The sequence below is a fragment of the Acipenser ruthenus genome, chromosome 42 (assembly GCF_902713425.1).
Source record: "Acipenser ruthenus chromosome 42, fAciRut3.2 maternal haplotype, whole genome shotgun sequence".
Classification (NCBI taxonomy): domain Eukaryota; kingdom Metazoa; phylum Chordata; class Actinopteri; order Acipenseriformes; family Acipenseridae; genus Acipenser; species Acipenser ruthenus.
Window position 1 is genome coordinate 10,444,762 of NC_081230.1, and position 18,961 is coordinate 10,463,722.

General features: G+C 45.5%; 1 protein-coding gene across 1 annotated transcript; it reads right to left on the reverse strand.

Moving 5' to 3' along the window:
* Window positions 1-304: 304 nt before the first annotated feature.
* On the reverse strand, window positions 305-18,800 carry LOC117966995 (ceramide synthase 6-like). The gene is made up of 10 exons (XM_059011747.1): window positions 18,178-18,800; window positions 11,652-11,757; window positions 9,827-9,957; window positions 9,097-9,154; window positions 8,731-8,781; window positions 7,397-7,489; window positions 5,466-5,594; window positions 4,858-4,964; window positions 3,855-4,011; window positions 305-782 (listed from the first exon to the last, which is right to left on the reverse strand). The coding sequence occupies exons 1-10, from the start codon at window positions 18,348-18,350 to the stop codon at window positions 618-620; spliced, it is 1,170 nt and encodes a 389-aa protein (XP_058867730.1). The 5' UTR covers window positions 18,351-18,800; the 3' UTR covers window positions 305-617.
* Between the last annotated feature and the right edge of the window lie 161 nt (window positions 18,801-18,961).

Genomic DNA, 18,961 nt, shown 5'->3' on the forward strand with positions numbered 1-18,961 from the left:
AATGAAAGCAGGCTTGCCCTGGTAGGGTTACTGTATCGTGTTCAACAGGGGCGGCCAAAGCTGGCTCTTCCACTCCTGGTCTTTGTTCCAACTCTGTTCTAAATTGTTCAGTTGAAACAAATAAACCTCCATCCAGATCCAGAAGTGGTTCATGTTACTGTCTGTTAAACCTGGAGTGGAGTAATGGCCCTCCAGGAGCAGGATTGGAGACCCCTGCTCTGTACAGTAGAATTCACTCTCACTAAAGCTATGGGTCAGCTGGGGTACTGAAGTACTCACAAACTCACCCCAGAACTTCACAGGCTCAAAACAGGCAGATTGGTTTAATAATAATAGCAGTAATTTTTCTTTTAATCTGTCTCCAAACAAAAAACAAACAAAACAAACAACAAGTACATAACGGCAAGTACACACAACATAAACACGGCTTTGAACTACTCAGCTTGATAAAAAGGGCCCAACAACAGAAGCGGAGTGCTGCTCTTCGTCCCATCTTTAAAATTGTCACTGTTTTGCCCTCCCCTCTCTGGTCCCGTCTGAGACGTTCTCATGCTTTCTCAGTCCTTTGGGGATAAATGTTTATTGATCGGGGGTGATTAGGGACCCCCCCCCCCCTTTTAGTGTTCCTGTGCCCATGTCCCCAGGGTCAGGTGGCCGTTGGTTCCGTTCTCCCCTTTAGTGGTCGGGTGTCTGTGGATGACCGCTGGCTTCCTGGGGTCCTTGACCACCTGCTCGTCCTCGTCCGAGCTGCTTTCTATGTCGCTGCGGTCATCCTTGGAGACCTAGAAGAGGAGAGTGATGGGTGAGGAAGGGAAGGACTCAGGATAGCAGGGAAGGGATTTTATTTGAAAGCAAAACTAGAAGTGAAGTTGATGAACATTTTGGCTCGTGCCTTCAGAGGAATCGAAATTGACCCGAAACGTTACTTTTCTTTGGTTTATTCACGATGCACAGCAGGCTTAATAATGTGGGCCAAGGAATATCATTTCAGTGTGAAACTGAGCAGAGCTGCAGGGCACACCACCACTGTGACACCCACTTTATAAAAACATTTAAAAGGCGTTCAGAGTCACGAATGAGAGGCCAATCTGCCCATCGCTGCTCGTCCGGCTCCTGGCAGCTGATTGGTCTCAGAACAGACCGCTCCTGACGGACCGCAGTGGTTCAGCAGCAACAACATGGCTAGGCAACCCTTTGCATGCACTCAACAAAAAATTAAAAAGTGCTTCCTACCCTCTGTCCTGAATCCTACTCAGCATCCAAATGTGTCTCCCAGTCCTACTCTCTGTGGTAATGCTGGAATAGTGCCTGGGTGGACTTTGTAGACCCCTTTTAGGATGCAGCTTGACACCCAGCCAAGCAAAAACTCACCACCAGCTGTTACATACAACAGGCCAGTGAAAACAGCAGGTGTAAAGCTGAGGGAACATGAACCCACTTTGTGGCTTGGAACTTGGTTTCAGGCCACTGCACGGCACACCCGGGGAGACATGGGGTTTAATACAGCAAAGCCTCAAACTAGGTCTCCTGGAACAAGGTTTCAAGCCACTGTTCCTGAAAAAGTGTCTTCGTGTTCCTCAACGTAACTCTCAAATCCGCCACTAGATGGAGCCCCGAGCCATGACTCTACATCCAATACATGGTATAGTTATATTTGCTTTGACCAAACCAGGTACACCTCATGGATTAGGATTTTTTTCTCTGTTTTGCTTCTCACTTTTGTATGCAAAGTTAAAGCATTCGGCTCCTTAATAATATCATTATTATTAATTATCATCATCATTAATAATAATGATTTGGGAGCTATTCATGCACTCATGCCTTGAAACATGACAACAGTCCCCAGCAGGGCTATTCCATCAGCGTTCATCTGGCTAGGTGCACTGTACCAATAATCAATGAGAGGGGCTTGAGGTGCGCTGTACCAATAATCAATGAGAGGGGCTTGAGGTGCGCTGTACCAATAATCAATGAGAGAGGCTTGAGGTGCACTGTACCAATAATCAATGAGAGGGGCTTGAGGTGCGCTGTATCAATAATCAATGAGAGGGGCTTGAGGTGCGCTGTATCAATAATCAATGAGAGGGGCTTGAGGTGCGCTGTACCAATAATCAATGAGAGGGGCTTGAGGTGCGCTGTACTAATAATCAATGAGAGGGGCTTGAGGTGCGCTGTATCAATAATCAATGAGAGGGGCTTGAGGTGCACTGTACCAATAATCAATGAGAGGAGCTTGAGGTGCGCTGTACCAATAATCAATGAGAGGGGCTTGAGGTGCGCTGTACCAATAATCAATGAGAGGGGCTTGAGGTGCACTGTACCAATAATCAATGAGAGGGGCTTGAGGTGCGCTGTATCAATAATCAATGAGAGGGGCTTGAGGTGCGCTGTACCAATAATCAATGAGAGGGGCTTGAGGTGCGCTGTACCAATAATCAATGAGAGGGGCTTGAGGTGCGCTGTACCAATAATCAATGAGAGGGGCTTGAGGTGCGCTGTACCAATAATCAATGAGAGGGGCTTGAGGTGCGCTGTACCAATAATCAATGAGAGGGGCTTGAGGTGCGCTGTACCAATAATCAATGAGAGGGGCTTGAGGTGCGCTGTACCAATAATCAATGAGAGGGGCTTGAGGTGCGCTGTACCAATAATCAATGAGAGGGGCTTGAGGTGCGCTGTACCAATAATCAATGAGAGGGGCTTGAGGTGCGCTGTACCAATAATCAATGAGAGGGGCTTGAGAAGACCAAGTTGCTCTAGGCCCGTGTGCACTTTTTATTCTGTTTACAAACAGACAGTTACTGTGGAATAGGCCTGCAGGGAAAAGCATGTTAAAATGAAATGCAGTTGTGGTATTGGGATGTGTTTTTTTTAACTCTGTACTTTCCCATTAGTTATTATTAATATAGTGGTGAACAAAAACAAAACAAGTTTATTAGCCAAAAGATCTTATATAAAAAACCCTATTTAAAAAAAGGTTACTGGGACAGCACATTACTGGAGTGCCTGGAAACGGAAGCTGTTGAAATCAGTTCCGGGGGAGCGAGAGCTGTGGTTAGTAGCAAGAAAGAAACAGGCAGCAGGTGAGGAAGCGAGGGGCAAGAACAGCTGGCAAAATAAAGGGAAAGAGAGAGGGAGAGAGAGGCAAGACTTACAGCGGAGGCCCATCTCCCAGTCCCAGGCTCCAGCCCGAGAGAGAAAGAGTGAGAAGAGAGGAGAGAGCGACCTCCTCACGACACCTGAGAGAGGAACAGCACACAGTCAGTGAGAGGGAGAGGGGGAGACAGAAAGGTAGAGAGAGGGAAGGCAAGCAAGAAAGGAGATGGAAACTAGAGAGAGAGAGAGGGGGGGTCACGTTGAGAGGGTTTGTGACAGACCCTCTCTGTCCAGTCGAGTTCTTCCTTCTTGTGAATCCAGAACATGGGGTCCTGATGGAGGAGACACTGCAGGAGCTCCAGCAGACAGGCTGGCTTTGCGATGGAGACACTGCAGGAGCTCCAGCAGACAGGCTGGCTTCGCGATGGAGACACTGCAGGAGCTCCAGCAGACAGGCTGGCTTCGCGATGGAGACACTGCAGGAGCTCCAGCAGACAGGCTGGCTTCGCGATGGAGACACTGCAGGAGCTCCAGCAGACAGGCTGGCTTCACGATGCAGACACTGCAGGAGCTCCAGCAGACAGGCTGGCTTCGCAATGGAGACACTGCAGGAGCTCCAGCAGACAGGCTGGCTTCACGATGCAGACACTGCAGGAGCTCCAGCAGACAGGCTGGCTTCGCGATGGAGACACTGCAGTGATAAACATACTCTCAGCACATGGGGTGAAATGGGTTATAACCCCCAAACCCTGACTCACCTTCCCCCGACTTAAAGCCTTGAATGCGATGCGCAGGATGAGGTAGGACCAGATGACGTGCAGTACCTGCAGCACCAGCAAGAGGGCGTTGAAGAGCCACCAGGAGGGGTAGGGACCGATGATCTCCCAGCTTTCAAACAGAGTGGTGTTCAGGACCCTGCAGTGAGAGAGGGTTCAGAATATCTACAAACAGATGTTCTGTTGTGTATGCAACAGCAGGTTTCAGCCTCAGTGTGGTCTAAAGCTAATTCCTAGTCTAAACCCTTTAAATACAGACTGGAAGAGAAAGATCGGATGAGGTATATTCCCCAACCTTCCTCCCCCATCTCTCAGTGCAGAGCAATAAAATATTTAGCAGTGTTGAGGAGCAGTTGAGTGCAGAGCCCCCCAGCACAGGGATGGATTTCAGGGGCTGCAGTAACAGGTGTTCTGGAGGCGACTGGATCCACCTGGTCAGGTTACACCTCTATCTGTCTCCTTCCCTCCATCCATCCATCCCTCCATCTCTGCCTGCCTAACGACTAGACAAACCTGTTTTTTATACAAACTGCGTCATCAATAGCCAGAACCAAGGCCTGACCATTGAAGAATCAATACCGCTTATTACATTTCTTCCAGTATACAAGCCCCTTCAATCCTCTTCAGTGAATCTCAGGAATGGAAATAAGGCTCCCATTGCATAGCGGTGTGATCTATTCCTGGTTTTGCCATGAGTTTAATCAGACACACGTGAGCTTGTTATCTATACACTGGGGCGAAGCAAGCATGTATTAAAACCTGGAATGAGCAGAACTGCACTGCAATAGGAGTCGTATTTCCATCCCTGGGATCTGTAGCACACAATGAACCTAACCTTGTTAAAATCAATCTTTATTTTGGAGACTTAAAAATAGTAAAAATAAACTCTTAGTATTTCTAAGTATTGGGTGTTTTATTGCAGAGTGCTGAACACGCACACACAGGCACACAGGAGCCCCTCTATCTGTTACCCCCCGTGACTCACCACAGTGGGTATATTCCGAGCCGTGTTCCCACGAAGACCATGGCGAATCCCACAAATAACATGTCACACAGATGCTGGTACTTCGCATAATTTGCCATTTTGGCAGCCTGCCAGGGACAGAGAGAGAGCGCGAGAGAGAGACAAAGTTCAAATCAGAATGCCACACTGACACACCCAAGCTATTGATATGAAATTGTAGACAGTTCTAACTACACACACACACACGTGCACACACACACACACACACACACACACACACACACGCTGGACTTGATTCTTAAAGCAATTTTTACCAAACTCTCTTTACGGCAACTTTTTCAGTAAAAAGGAAAACAAAAAGTCTTTCTGTGTTACAATTTTCCACTGTTTCTTCTTGTATCGAGTGTATCTCGTGATAACTCAGGTAGATCTGCTCTGACTGCAAACACACTCAGCAGGGATGGAAAGGAGACTCCTGCTGCACAGCCATTTCACCCTCAAGGTTGTTTTTCCTTTACAGTGTGAAGTTAAAAAGCTCAGGCATGTCTTTAAAAACTCAGTAAAACCAGGACTGGGTTGGTGTGCTATGCAATGGGAGTCTTATTTCCATCCCTACAAGTGCTCCTCACCTCCAGCAGGAAGTCCGAGGCGTCGTGCACGCACATGACCAGGGTTCCCACACGCAGCATGTTGTTCACGTAGGAGAAGCTGATCAGCCCGATGGTAGCCATGTGGTGCACGAACATGATGAGGAAGTCCTGCAACACACAGAGCAGCCATTAGGGGGAGCACAGCTGTAACACGAGCTGCAGTCAATGCTCTGGGGTGGAGGCTGGGCGCGAGCCGCTGTCCCCAAAAGAGCGTCTCAACCGCTGTGCGAAACAGCCGGGCTCGTCTGCATTCGTGGGTCTAGCGTTTTTAACCTCGTCGCACCGACGGGACACAATCGTGTCGTGACTTTTAGAAGAAACACTCATCATTTTCAAAAACACAAACACACATACCTGTTACCTCCGACACTAAGAGGGGTGTTGAGAACACAGAAGCATTAGAAAATGCATTCGAAAATAGACAGGAAACTCAACATGGCAATCATACACGCAGTGAGGGAAGGGGATATACCTAGAAACGTTTTTACACCTGCAGTCTCATCCACAGTAATGTTGTAGTGCATCATAAACTAACATCACTACTGTAGGACCGTCTCATGACGGCTTCTGATTACACCTGCAGTCTCATCCACAGTAATGTTGTAGTGCATCATAAACTAACATCACTACTGTAGGACCGTCTCATGACGGCTTCTGATTAGTTACAACAATTTGGAGAGATATGACATTGCAAACGTTTCGGAAATGAAACCGAATCTAACACGCCGACACCTCCAAAAAAAACCAAAAAAATAAACAGATCTGTCTGAAACCTGCTTGCCATTATATCATTAGCCAATACTCACAGCAGAAGGCGGTCATAAATCGATCACAGCCTTAAAATCTATTAACCTACTGAAGCTGTTTTACAGAAGCACAAGATCTGAAGGGAGGGGGCAGGGTGATCACATGATCCCGGTCAGCACCCTCCCCTCCCCTCCCCTCCCCTCCAAACTGAATTAGTGCATTAGAAGCAACAACAGCAGCAACAGCAGCAGCAGCTGCCACCTCCTTCAATTACTGGTCATGAGGCCCCACTGCAAACTACAGCAGGCAGATCATCAGCAACTCATATTTAATGTTGTTTTCTATATCCCTCTTAGTCACTGCGTGTACAGTTGCACCCTGTTAAGTTTACTATCTGTGAATGTATTTTATAATGACCGAAAGGGATTAAGATATTGTCCAGGGTGCTGTACGATGCAAGCTGGTACCCACTCCACAACAGAGGTGACCTGAGTGTGTGACAGTCAGCTTGCATCTTTAAACATTATACTCATTTAACTAGAGTACCAACATAATATAGCGAAATAAGAACAATTAAACAGCACAGCTCATTTTAATGCAATTTCCATCCGATACGAACTATCTGGTACAAAGATATTTCAGACGGCTGTGTCACATCAATATAATAAAATTATACTGCGTCTGTGTGTGTGTGTGGACATATATATATAGTAAATATGGACTGGCGAGGAGGAGTATGGTGGGAAACTATGGCCCCCGAATGAAGAACTATAGTTACCAACCAGGGACTCTCATGCCCTCCCCGGCAGGGAAGTATAGTTCTTTCCGGGATGCCTTTAGTTTCCCACTGTGAGTCTAGGTCTGCAGTCCATATCTGTTTTATGAATCAGTCAGAAAGTCATGTTTTTGAAGTCCACAGCGCAGAGTTATGTAAGTTTTTTTGGCATAGAACAGTCTGTCTGCCTCTCTCAGGGAATTCTTGGAGGAGTCTGTTGAGTTTGTGAACGTCGTATTGATTTGAAGATGAAGAGAGGAAGGACGCTCAGCGTGATGATGTAACAGCGTCTATCTATTTTTGGTCATGTCATGAGGTTTTAACCAATCACATGCCAGGATTTCAAAGGGCTAATTCATAAATCAGGGTTAGGGTTGAAGTCTCTTACCTTTCTTTTAATGTCTGTAAACTGTGAGAACATGAGGGACCAATAGAAGGCCAGTTCTGTGATGTAGTAATAGTACAGCCCCGGGGTCAGCGTCTGGAGAGGAGAGAGATTACAGCATGTGATGAGTGAGTGTGTGTGTGTGTGTGTGTGTGGAGAGAGATTACAGCATGTGATGAGTGAGTGTGTGTGTGTGTGTGTGTGTGTGTGTGTGTGGAGAGAGATTACAGCATGTGATGAGTATCTGTGTGTGTGTGTGTGTGTGGAGAGAGATTACAGCATGTGATGAGTATCTGTGTGTGTGTGTGTGTGTGTGTCTGTGGAGAGAGATTACAGCATGTGATGAGTATCTGTGTGTGTGTGTGTGTGTGTGTGTGTGGAGAGAGATTACAGCATGTGATGAGTGAGTGTGTGTGTGTGTGTGTGTGTGTGTGTGTGTGTGGAGAGAGATTACAGCATGTGATGAGTATCTGTGTGTGTGTGTGTGTGTGTGTGTGTGTCTGTGTGTGTGTGTGTCTGTGTGTGTGTGTGTGTGTGTGTCTGTGTGTGTGTGTGTGTGTGTGTGCGTGTGTGTGCGTGTGTGTGTGTGCGTGTGTGTGTGTGCGTGTGTGTGTGTGCGTGTGTGTCTGTGTCTGTGTGTGTGTGTGTGTGTCTGTGTGTGTGTGTGTGTGTGTGTGTGTGTGTGTCTGTGTGTGTGTGTGTGTCTGTGTGTGTGTGTGTGTGTGTGTGTAGGGGTGTGTGTGTGTGTGTGTGTGTGTGTGTGCGTGTGTGCGTGCGTGTGTGTGTGTGTGCGTGTGTGTGTGTGTGTGCGTGTGTGTGTGTGTGTGTGCATGTGTGTGTGTCTGTGTGCATGTGTGTGTGTGCATGTGTGTGTGTCTGTGTCTGTCTGTCTGTTCTTTAAGTAAGTTTGATGCTGGTGATTTTTCATGTTAGATAACCCTTATAAAAGTTTACCATGGTATTTTTGCACAGTATTTTTGCAGTTTTACCCCCATGCTTTTCCCATGGTTATACTATGCATTTACTATAGTTATGAATATGCTTTACCAGACCTCTCTGTGCTTTACAATGCTTACCTATGCTTTCACTGTGTTTTATTACACTTTACCATGCTTTTACTGTGTTTTATTACACTTGGCTGTGCTTTTACTGAGGGAAGCTTTTATAAGGGCCTACAGTGAGGTGTCATGAGAGCGCTCCTCACCCCCTGACATTCAGTCCTGGAGACTGACAGGAGTATCGAGTCATGTGACACGTGTTCTACAGCAATTCGTTTTGTACAGAGAAGGTAGGAGTGTCGCTGCGGTCCCGGCTGCTGTTGCTGTTGCTAGCCTCACCTGATAGGGGTAGTTGTACCAGCATTGCCGTGTGTCCCACAGCCAGGGCGTCTGGAAGGAAAAACACAGCGGCAGTCAGACAAGCTCAGAAATACTGAAAGAAACGTAATAAAAACTCAAAGTCAACGACAAACCTTTCCACTATGAATCAGAATGCAACCCCCCATCCCCTGTCTCAATCAACGAATCCATTATAACAAAAGTTATTGTATTTCCTGCTCTTATTGTATTACTTGTATTGTAAAGCTTGAAATGTTTTTGCTTACGATTGTAAGTCGCCCTGGATAAGGGCGTCTGATAATAAATAAATAATAATAATAATTATAAACTAAACTCTCTATCGGTGTACAGAACCCAGCAACTGACCTGCAAGAGGAATCGAACCCCGTAGATAAATATGTACAAATAGAACGTAAACCTCCACCTGCCAACAGAGAGAGAGAGAGAGAGAGAGAGAGAGAGAGAGAGAGAGAGAGAGAGAGAGAGAGAGAGAGAGAGAGAGAGAGAGAGAGAGAGAGAGAGAGAGAGAGAGAGAGAGAGAGAGAGAGAGAGAGAGAGAGAGAGAGAGAGAGAGAGAGAGAGAGAGAGAGAGAGAGAGAGAGAGAGAGAGAGAGAGAGAGAGAGGGAGTTACAATTGCTGTTCAAAGTTTAGGATTAAAACACTTTAAAAATGTGACTGCTAGTTTCACAGACCCCAGCTAGCACGAACATTGGGCTACCTTAGCTAAAGTGGCACTAATGTTGGACTATCCAATGTTAATCAGGCACTTGGAATGGGTGAAACTGCTGTGCAATAGGAGTCTTATCTCCATCCCTGCATATCAGGAATGTTATTCCCAAGCATGAAAAGCCCTCTGTCACTATTTGTCATTGTGTACAGGACGGTACCTGTACAGCATTTCATTGTATAAGGGCAGGAAAAGACTGGAGGAATATTAAACATTAAATAAACTGCTATGTAAAACCCTAAGGCTGGCACCTATGGGCTGCGTGTTTGACAACACTTTACACTGAACTCGTAACCCTTTAACCCAAGTTATTAACAGTGCTGGTCTAGGACCCCTGGTACGCGACTGCAGTGAAGTTTTGGACCCACATGCTCTCGCAGAACTTGGTCAGCAGGCTCGGCTTGTCTTGGTTGCGCCGGAGCCGGAACCAGCGCTGGATCTTTATGATGTCCCAGTCCAGCTGCTTGGACAGCCCCTCGAGACGCCGGCCATCAGGGTACTGAGGACAGACCAGGAGAGGGACGGGGGTCAGCAGAGAGACCAGGAGAGGGGACGAGGGTCAGCAGAGAGACCAGGAGAGGGGACGGGGGATCAGCAGACACACACAGAGACACACAGACACCGTGTAATACACCGAGACTCACACAGAGACACACAGACACAGTGAAATACTCAGAGACTCACACAGAGACACACAGACACAGTGTAATACACAGAGACTCACACAGAGACACACAGACACAGTGAAATACACAGAGACTCACACAGAGACACACAGACACAGTGTAATACACAGAGACTCACACAGAGACACACAGACACAGTGAAATACTCAGAGACTCACACAGAGACACACAGACACAGTGTAATACACAGAGACTCACACAGAGACACACAGACACAGTGAAATACACAGAGACTCACACAGAGACACAGTGTAATACTCAGGAGACTCACACAGAGACACACAGACACAGTGTAATACTCAGAGACTCACACAGAGACACACAGACACAGTGTAATACACAGAGACTCACACAGAGACACACAGACACAGTGAAATACACAGAGACTCACACAGAGACACAGTGTAATACTCAGGAGACTCACACAGAGACACACAGACACAGTGTAATACTCAGAGACTCACACAGAGACACACAGACACAGTGAAATACACAGAGACTCGCACAGAGACACACAGACACAGTGAAATACTCAGAGACTCACACAGAGACACACAGACACCGTGTAATACACAGAGACTCACACAGAGACACACAGACACAGTGTAATACACAGACTCACACAGAGACACACAGACACAGTGAAATACACAGAGACTCACACAGAGACACACAGACACAGTGTAATACACAGAGACTCGCAGAGACACACAGACACAGTGTAATACACAGAGACTCGCACAGAGACACACAGACACAGTGTAATACACAGAGACTCGCACAGAGACACACAGACACAGTGAAATACTCAGAGACTCACACAGAGACACACAGACACAGTGTAATACACAGAGACTCACACAGAGACACACAGACACAGTGTAATACACAGAGACTCGCACAGAGACACACAGACACAGTGAAATACTCAGAGACTCACACAGAGACACACAGACACAGTGTAATACTCAGAGACTCGCACAGAGACACACAGACACAGTGTAATACACAGAGACTCTCACAGAGACACACAGACACAGTGAAATACTCAGAGACTCACACAGAGACACACAGACACAGTGTAATACTCAGAGACTCACACAGAGACACACAGACACAGTGAAATACACAGAGACTCGCACAGAGACACACAGACACAGTGTAATACTCAGAGACTCGCACAGAGACACACAGACACAGTGTAATACACAGAGACTCGCACAGAGACACACAGACACAGTGTAATACTCAGAGACTCACACAGAGACACACAGACACAGTGTAATACACAGAGACTCGCACAGAGACACACAGACACAGTGTAATACTCAGAGACTCGCACAGAGACACACAGACACAGTGTAATACACAGAGACTCACACAGAGACACACAGACACAGTGTAATACACAGAGACTCGCACAGAGACACACAGACACAGTGTAATATTCAGAGATGCACACTTGCCCTCGCCCCCCTGCCAGGTTGTACAGGAGCCCCTCCCTCACCTTTGTTATGGATGTAAACACTTTCTCTAGAATGGTGTTGGGTTGTGCTACTCTGTGACCACTGGCCTGTATCCGCAATAGAAAGGCACACGGCCTGGCAATGAACCTGCGGAAAAGAACAGCTATCATTATTATTATTATTATTATTATTATTAAAGGTAAAAAATACCTTTGTTGTACTTGTGATACCAAGTGTATTGTTTTTAAAAGCTGGGTGCTGCATCGTATTATAAAGAAGAACACAAGCTGGCTGTGGTATTTTTCACCTTGGCTCCTAACGAGGGACTGTGTAGTGCCAGCACAACCTGTGGAATTTCACACTCTAATACACAGACACACTCCCACAATCTACTCCATCAATGATTTATTAAGAGAATGTTTAACCCTGAGCTGAAGTGCAGTTTCTGGGGCTTGTTGGCATCAGACTGCCTGCCCTGGCAGCCTGGTTCTGAGCTGTGGTGCTCTCAGTCTAAAACTACAAAACCACCTTCACATCTACCAGGAAATCCACATTCTAAATCCACAGCACTCTGAAGTGCAAGCAGGCTAACGCTGAGCTCGTAACAGCAGCCAGCGTTTCCTTCAGCAGCAGCGTCTCCTCGCTGAGCCCTGCGCGGCACGACGACGCTAAGCAGCAGAGGAAAGCTTGTTTTACAAACACTGCTATTCAGAGACACCAACAGATAATGAATGCAACGACAAGCACCTCCACTGATTTATTAAGTCAGTCTTTATGAATGTACCGCTATTCAGCGTTTAATAGTTATGGATATGTATAAATAACCAGGGTAACACTGCAATTCGTCCTGTGTGTGCTCCTGATCTAGTCAGTTACAGAACTATTGATAGAATCTGTCATTACGATTCATGAATTATTTTAAAGTCTCTGAAGTTATGGGTTTCTGTTCATTCGTTTTGTAATCCTTCACTGGTCTGCTTCCCGGGGACCCAATTATTATTATTATTATTATTATTATTATTATTATTATTATTATTAATAATAATACTTCTGCACTGTATACTCAAGAGATTGGATTTAAAGCATTGTTATCCAGAATAAACTTCTGTTACACACAAAAAGAATTCCCTGCACTCCTTTGAAAGTTATGGGAAAGACACTCAGTGCTTTGCAATCCCTATGGAATGTTTGCCTCACTTTGCTTTGCTTTACTGTTTGGAAAAATGTTCTTAGTGTTTTATGGCACATGCCCCCAATCCACCAGCTATTATAAAATACCTTTTTAAACCGAATCCCTGTGGGAGCTGCTCATTCACGTCTTGTTTTATGGAGGCTGCCTGTGAGTTTGAATGTGACCTCTGCACTTTCAGTTGACTTTTGTTTTTCTTGTCGATAAAAGAATAAAAGATAACTTATCTACAAGTCTTATATAAACATTTGGAATGGATGTGAGCCATTCTGTGAGCTTAATAATAATAATAATAATAATAATAATAATAATGATGCTAATGCGACTCCCATTGCAGAGCAGTCCAGGTTTCACTGCAATGGGAATCATTACTCTCACAGAATGTAAAAGCTTGAATTACTTCGCTCCTGTATAAACCTGGTGGGCTCTGCACTGAATCCAGGTTTCTGACTTCTGGTTCAAATACGTGATCAGTCTTTATGACAGCCGTAGTCATAAACACACACTGTGGTTATAAAAAGAAAAGACAAAATCATTAACCAGCTGTTTAACAGACCTTATGATCTGAAGCCTTTGCAAGGAATCTCACACCTGACCTGTGCTTTATAAAAAATTATGTGAAAACAAACAAACTAAAAAGCTGCCTGCCCTGCGTATTCTCCAGAGTGCTTGAGGTGTACATTTTTCACCTGCCCCCTCCCCCCTCTCCCCCTTCACTTAGAAAAGTTTCCCACAGTAAAAGCACAGCAAAGTGTAATGAAGCATTGGGAAAGCATAGGTAAGCACTGTAAAGAATAGCGAGGTACAGTAAAGCATATTAATAAACATGGCAAACCAGGGTAAACTGTGGTAAATGCACTATAACCGTGAGAACAGCATGGGGGAAAACTGCAAAAATAACTGTGGTAAACTTTTATAAGGGGAGTGTTGGAGCCAACCTTTGATAGGGAGATAAGTGTCGAGACCTTGAAGTGTGATAGAGGGTTTATTGGAAGTGATAGGTTACGAAACTGTGTGTCTGTGTGTGTATGTGTGTGCGTGTGTGTGTGTGTATACACACACGTGCAAAAACGTTCAATGCAGGAGTATTTAGTTTTGCCCCAATTTAGTGTTAGAATAGGAAATGTGCACTATATGGGAGAGTGAGAACGAGTGCCATATCTCAAACAGGGCGTGGCTTCTGTCCTCCCTCACTCCGTCCCTTTCACTATCCCCCCCCCTCTCTCTTTGTCTTATCCCCTCACTCCCTCCCGTCTATCATTTTCATCATTATGCAGGTGTTCCTCATTTCTACCATTAACCCCATAAAACAATGGCGACGCCTGAAGTCGAAACGTTTCTTTGACTGTTTCCATGTATCCAGTTCTTTCACAAGCCCGGAAATCCTGACCCTTGTGCATCATCACATACAAATAAAACATTTTCTTGCAGGAGGTTTGGCTTTCTTGCTTGCTTGCTCGCGTCGACCTGCAGAGAGGCTCTCAGTTTGAAAGCTGTTTGAAAGCACCCTGGAGGCTGCAGAGGCTCGTTTGCATCCTTTTGTTTCTAAACAGAGCGTCTCTGGTTTCACACTGCAGTGCTGCTTCTTCAGCTCCTATTGCAGCCACACCCAGAACTATGAAATTACAGCGCAGTGTGGTCAGTCTGCACAGCGGAGAATCTGCACATCTACCATCCCTTCTGGACCAGGGGGAGGCAACTGTGGCACTTCCAATCCATTCCATTGCAGGACTTTGGTCCAACCAGATCCATCATTATTTATTTGACCTCCAATGGATAACAATAGCTTAATTATTGAATTGACCTAATCAAATAATGAAGGATCTGGTTCAGTTCAGTCTCCAGGCCTCAAACCTGCCCTGGACTGGAGGGAGCACCCTTTCTCTTAGAGGGGTGAGGGAGCAGTTCAGTCTCCATGCCTCAAACCTGCCCTGGACTGCAGGGAGCACCCTGTCTCAGAGGGGTGAGGGAGCAGTTCAGTCTCCATGCCTCAAACCTGCCCTGGACTGCAGGGAGCAGCCTTTCTCTTAGGAGTGAGGGAGCAGTTCTTGGCTTCTGTTTGTGAGGCTGTGCATGTGAAAGATCCACACTATTTGTGTTTAAACCTGTCGAGTCTCAAGTGTGGAGAAGCTCAGGAGAGTAACCTGGCAACAAAGGGCCCTCTGCAGTTTGATAAATTTAATGAGCGAAGCACTGACTGAGTGAATTAATATATGCAGGAAACTGTCTGCCGGGACGAGCGTTTCTGTAAACCTGATCAACAGGGTCCGGGTTCCAAAACCATCCAGGTCCAAATTCTACCTGGTATCGTATGAATTGGGGAGCAAAGAACAGGGTCCAAATAGGTGAGTTCCCAGGCATACAGGTTCTGCATCGTAACACTTTCACTTGTATTGCAGATTTAACTCGGTCACCTCAACACTGCAGATCATACTTGTAATATAGGGAAAGAGAACTCCACTCAACACTGCAGAGCGCTCTAGCAGTATAGGAAAGAGAACTCCACTCTCAACACTGCAGAGCGCTGTAGTAGTATAGGAAAGAGAACTCCTCTCAACACTGCAGAGCGCTCCAGTAGTATAGGAAAGAGAACTCCACTCTTAACACTGCAGAGCGCTCTAGCAGTATAGGAAAGAGAACTCCACTCTCAACACTGAGTATAGGAAAGAGAACCACTCTCAACACTGCAGAGCGCTCTAGTAGTATAGGAAAGAGAACTCCACTCTCAGCACTGCAGAGCGCTCTAGTAGTATAGGAAAGAGAACTCCACTCAACACTGCAGAGCACTCTAGCAGTATAGGAAAGAGAACTCCACTCTCAACACTGCAGAGCGCTCTAGTAGTATAGGAAAGAGAACTCCACTCTCAACACTGAGTTTAGGAAAGAGAACTCCACTCTCAACACTGCAGAGCACTCTAGTAGTATAGGAAAGAGAACTCCACTCTCAACACTGCAGAGCACTCTAGCAGTATAGGAAAGAGAACTCCACTCTCAACACTGCAGCGCGCTCTAGTAGTATAGGAAAGAGAACTCCACTCTCAACACTGAGTATAGGAAAGAGAACTCCCCTCTCAACACTGCAGAGCGCTCTAGCAGTATAGGAAAGAGAACTCCACTCTCAACACTGCAGAGCGCTCTAGTAGTATAGGAAAGAGAACTCCACTCTCAACACTGCAGAGCGCTCTAGCAGTATAGGAAAGAGAACTCCACTCTCAACACTGCAGAGCGCTCTAGTAGTATAGGAAAGAGAACTCCACTCAACACTGCAGAGCGCTCTAGTAGTATAGGAAAGAGAACTCCACTCTCAACACTGCAGAGCGCTCTAGCAGTATAGGAAAGATAACTCCACTCTCCACACTGCAGAGCGCTCTAGTAGTATAGGAAAGAGAACTCCCCTCTCAACACTGCAGAGCGCTCTAGCAGTATAGGAAAGAGAACTCCCCTCTCAACACTGCAGAGCGCTCTAGTAGTATAGGAAAGAGAACTCCACTCAACACTGCAGAGCGCTCTAGTAGTATAGGAAAGAGAACTCCACTCTCAACACTGCAGAGCGCTCTAGCAGTATAGGAAAGAGAACTCCACTCTCCACACTGCAGAGCGCTCTAGCAGTATAGGAAAGAGAACTCCACTCTCAACACTGAGTATAGGAAAGAGAACTCCACTCAACACTGCAGAGCGCTCTAGCAGTATAGGAAAGATAACTCCACTCTCAACACTGCAGAGCGCTCTAGTAGTATAGGAAAGAGAACTCCACTCTCAACACTGCAGAGCGCTCTAGTAGTATAGGAAAGAGAACTCCACTCTCAACACTGCAGAGCGCTCTAGTAGTATAGGAAAGAGAACTCCACTCTCAACACTGCAGAGCGCTCTAGCAGTATAGGAAAGAGAACTCCACTCTCCACACTGCAGAGCGCTCTAGTAGTATAGGAAAGAGAACTCCACTGCAGAGAAGTAAACCAATCTGATAACTAACACCTATTTGCATATTAGACTATTTCCATGTTTGTTTTTATTTGTTAGTACAAGACACTGAAAGTATTTAATTACTTCCCTATGGGTATTCTTTCCATGAAGCTACTTCTGTGCTGTAAGCTTAATAAAACCACTCCTAAAGACATAGCTCTGAAAATGTTTGTGATTATTCTTTAAATAACTCCTGAGTTTAGTGAATAGGTTTTGGAGTTTTGTTGACTTTAAATAAGAAAACATTTGATGAGGTCCAAGCAAGCTGATCCCATGTGCAATTGAATCCATTTAAATAAGTCTGTGTGCAAAGAGCCTTCAAACTCACACACAGCATCATAAACTTCAGAACTACCTGAGCGTGTTGCCTGTACACTGTGGCTAATCAAGCTTGTAGTAAAACCTGGAAAGGGAGAAGTGTTATGCAACAGGAGTTTCACTTCCATCTCTGCATACAGTAAATTACAGTTTCTGTATTTCCCATCTCACTTTCCCTACCTCCAAAAACACCCGAGTTCCACTTAACGTGGATGAACACGTACCCGTAACCTGGGACGCTGGAACTCGGGGTGCTGGGGTGCTGGGGTGCGGTAGCACGCCCTGCATTGAAGTGCTGTGCAGCTGCTTCTATGGGGTTGCAGTTTTGTTCAATGGCTTTCAGCACCCCCACTATAAAAATTGTTTCCGTGCCACTGCCTGTAATCAATCAATTAAAATGACCCTTCATTTCTTACCACTGAAAAAAAATATTAAAAACGCGAAAGCTTTTTTTTTTTTTTTTTTTCTACTTACCAAGGCACATTTGCAGCACCCGTAACGAGCGGTGTTGTATAGTAAACATAACAATATGACACCTACTTTAAAAGCAAGTATGTAACAATGTTTAGATGTGGGGTCGACAGGTTTGTTTTATGGTTAGTTTTTGTTTAAGTATAAATAAGAGCTTTTCTGATCGTCACCACAGCAGCACTCCATACGTGATTACTACTAGCAGCAGCTTCAAGACCAGGTGTAAGCAACAGTATAATAATAATAATAATAATAATAATAATAATAATAATAATAATACAGCATTGCCCACTCGTCCGCACGTACATCTTACTGTTCCAAAATAAATAAATAAAGACGTGTTTATGAGACTAAACAGAAATACAGACTTTACTGCATCACTGTAGCAACCGAAACGACTAATAGTCTTACAGACTGTACGAAGGATAAAACCGACTCGTTTTCTTTCTGTTAGATCTGATGCGAGTTCTTCTACAATATAATAAAGATGACCACTGACCATCTATATAACCCTAACAATCCTTATTTTATTATACATCGCCATCTAACCAAGCGATTATTTATTACTATTATAAATATAAAATAAAACGACACTGTTCGTTTGTGAAAATCCACCAGTTACCTACCTTTCAAACAGTATCCTGACGGCAAAGATCCCCAGGGCCAGCGGCAAGGCAGACAGGACATGTCCAGCTTTGGGATACTCGACCCCGGGCTCGGGGTCCGCCAGATCGGCCCAGGTCACGTTGTGTGGGAGCCAGAACCGCTCGTTCCAGAACCAGGCTGTAAGGGCAGCCATGTTGGTACCGGGCTTAAAAGGGGAATCCACCAGGAAGGAAGACAAATCACCGCCCCTCGCCGAAGCAGCAAGCGCTGGTGATCTGTGCGAGATGCTGGGGCGGACAGGCTGTGTTTGAGTGAGGAAGTAAGAAGGCCCCACCTCCGCCGTGGCGAAACACCACCCCTCGGCGGCTGTGGACTAGCGTGAGCCGCCGGTGCAAAACTAGAGCGGCGGGGCTCTCTGTGTGTTACGAGACCGCGCGGCCTCGGGTGGGTGCGAGAGTCGGGAATAGATAACAACATTCAATAAAACATTAAACAAAAAGTTGATCACAGTCAAAAATGAATTGTGTTAGTGTTTTTTTTTTTAATTTATTTATTCGATCGTTTTATTATGCTGTTCTATTCATGGACATAGTACGTGCTTTTGTTCAGTCATAAAAACGAATCGCGTTGTTTCACCTACAATAAAATTAAGTAACTGTCTTTGAGTTCACCGACCCACGTGATGATAAGCTTTGATAAATCAAAGTTGTTGTTAATTATTGTTGTGGCTTCTTTACCTACATGATTTTACTTGAACCTTTTCTTTTTTTTTTACCAATATCACTAACTGGATAAGGCAAGTCC

Excerpts from the sequence above, each read along its gene's own strand:
- LOC117966995 (XM_059011747.1), bottom strand. The coding sequence starts at position 18,350 with ATGGCTGCCCTTACAGCCTGGTTCTGGAACGAGCGGTTCTGGCTCCCA. Across the intron at positions 9,958-11,651 it reads TGTTTACATCCATAACAAAG|TACCCTGATGGCCGGCGTCT; the intron begins GTGAGGGAGGGG and ends GTCTGTCCTCAG. Across the intron at positions 783-3,854 it reads AGGCTTTAAGTCGGGGGAAG|GTCTCCAAGGATGACCGCAG; the intron begins GTGAGTCAGGGT and ends CTCCTCTTCTAG.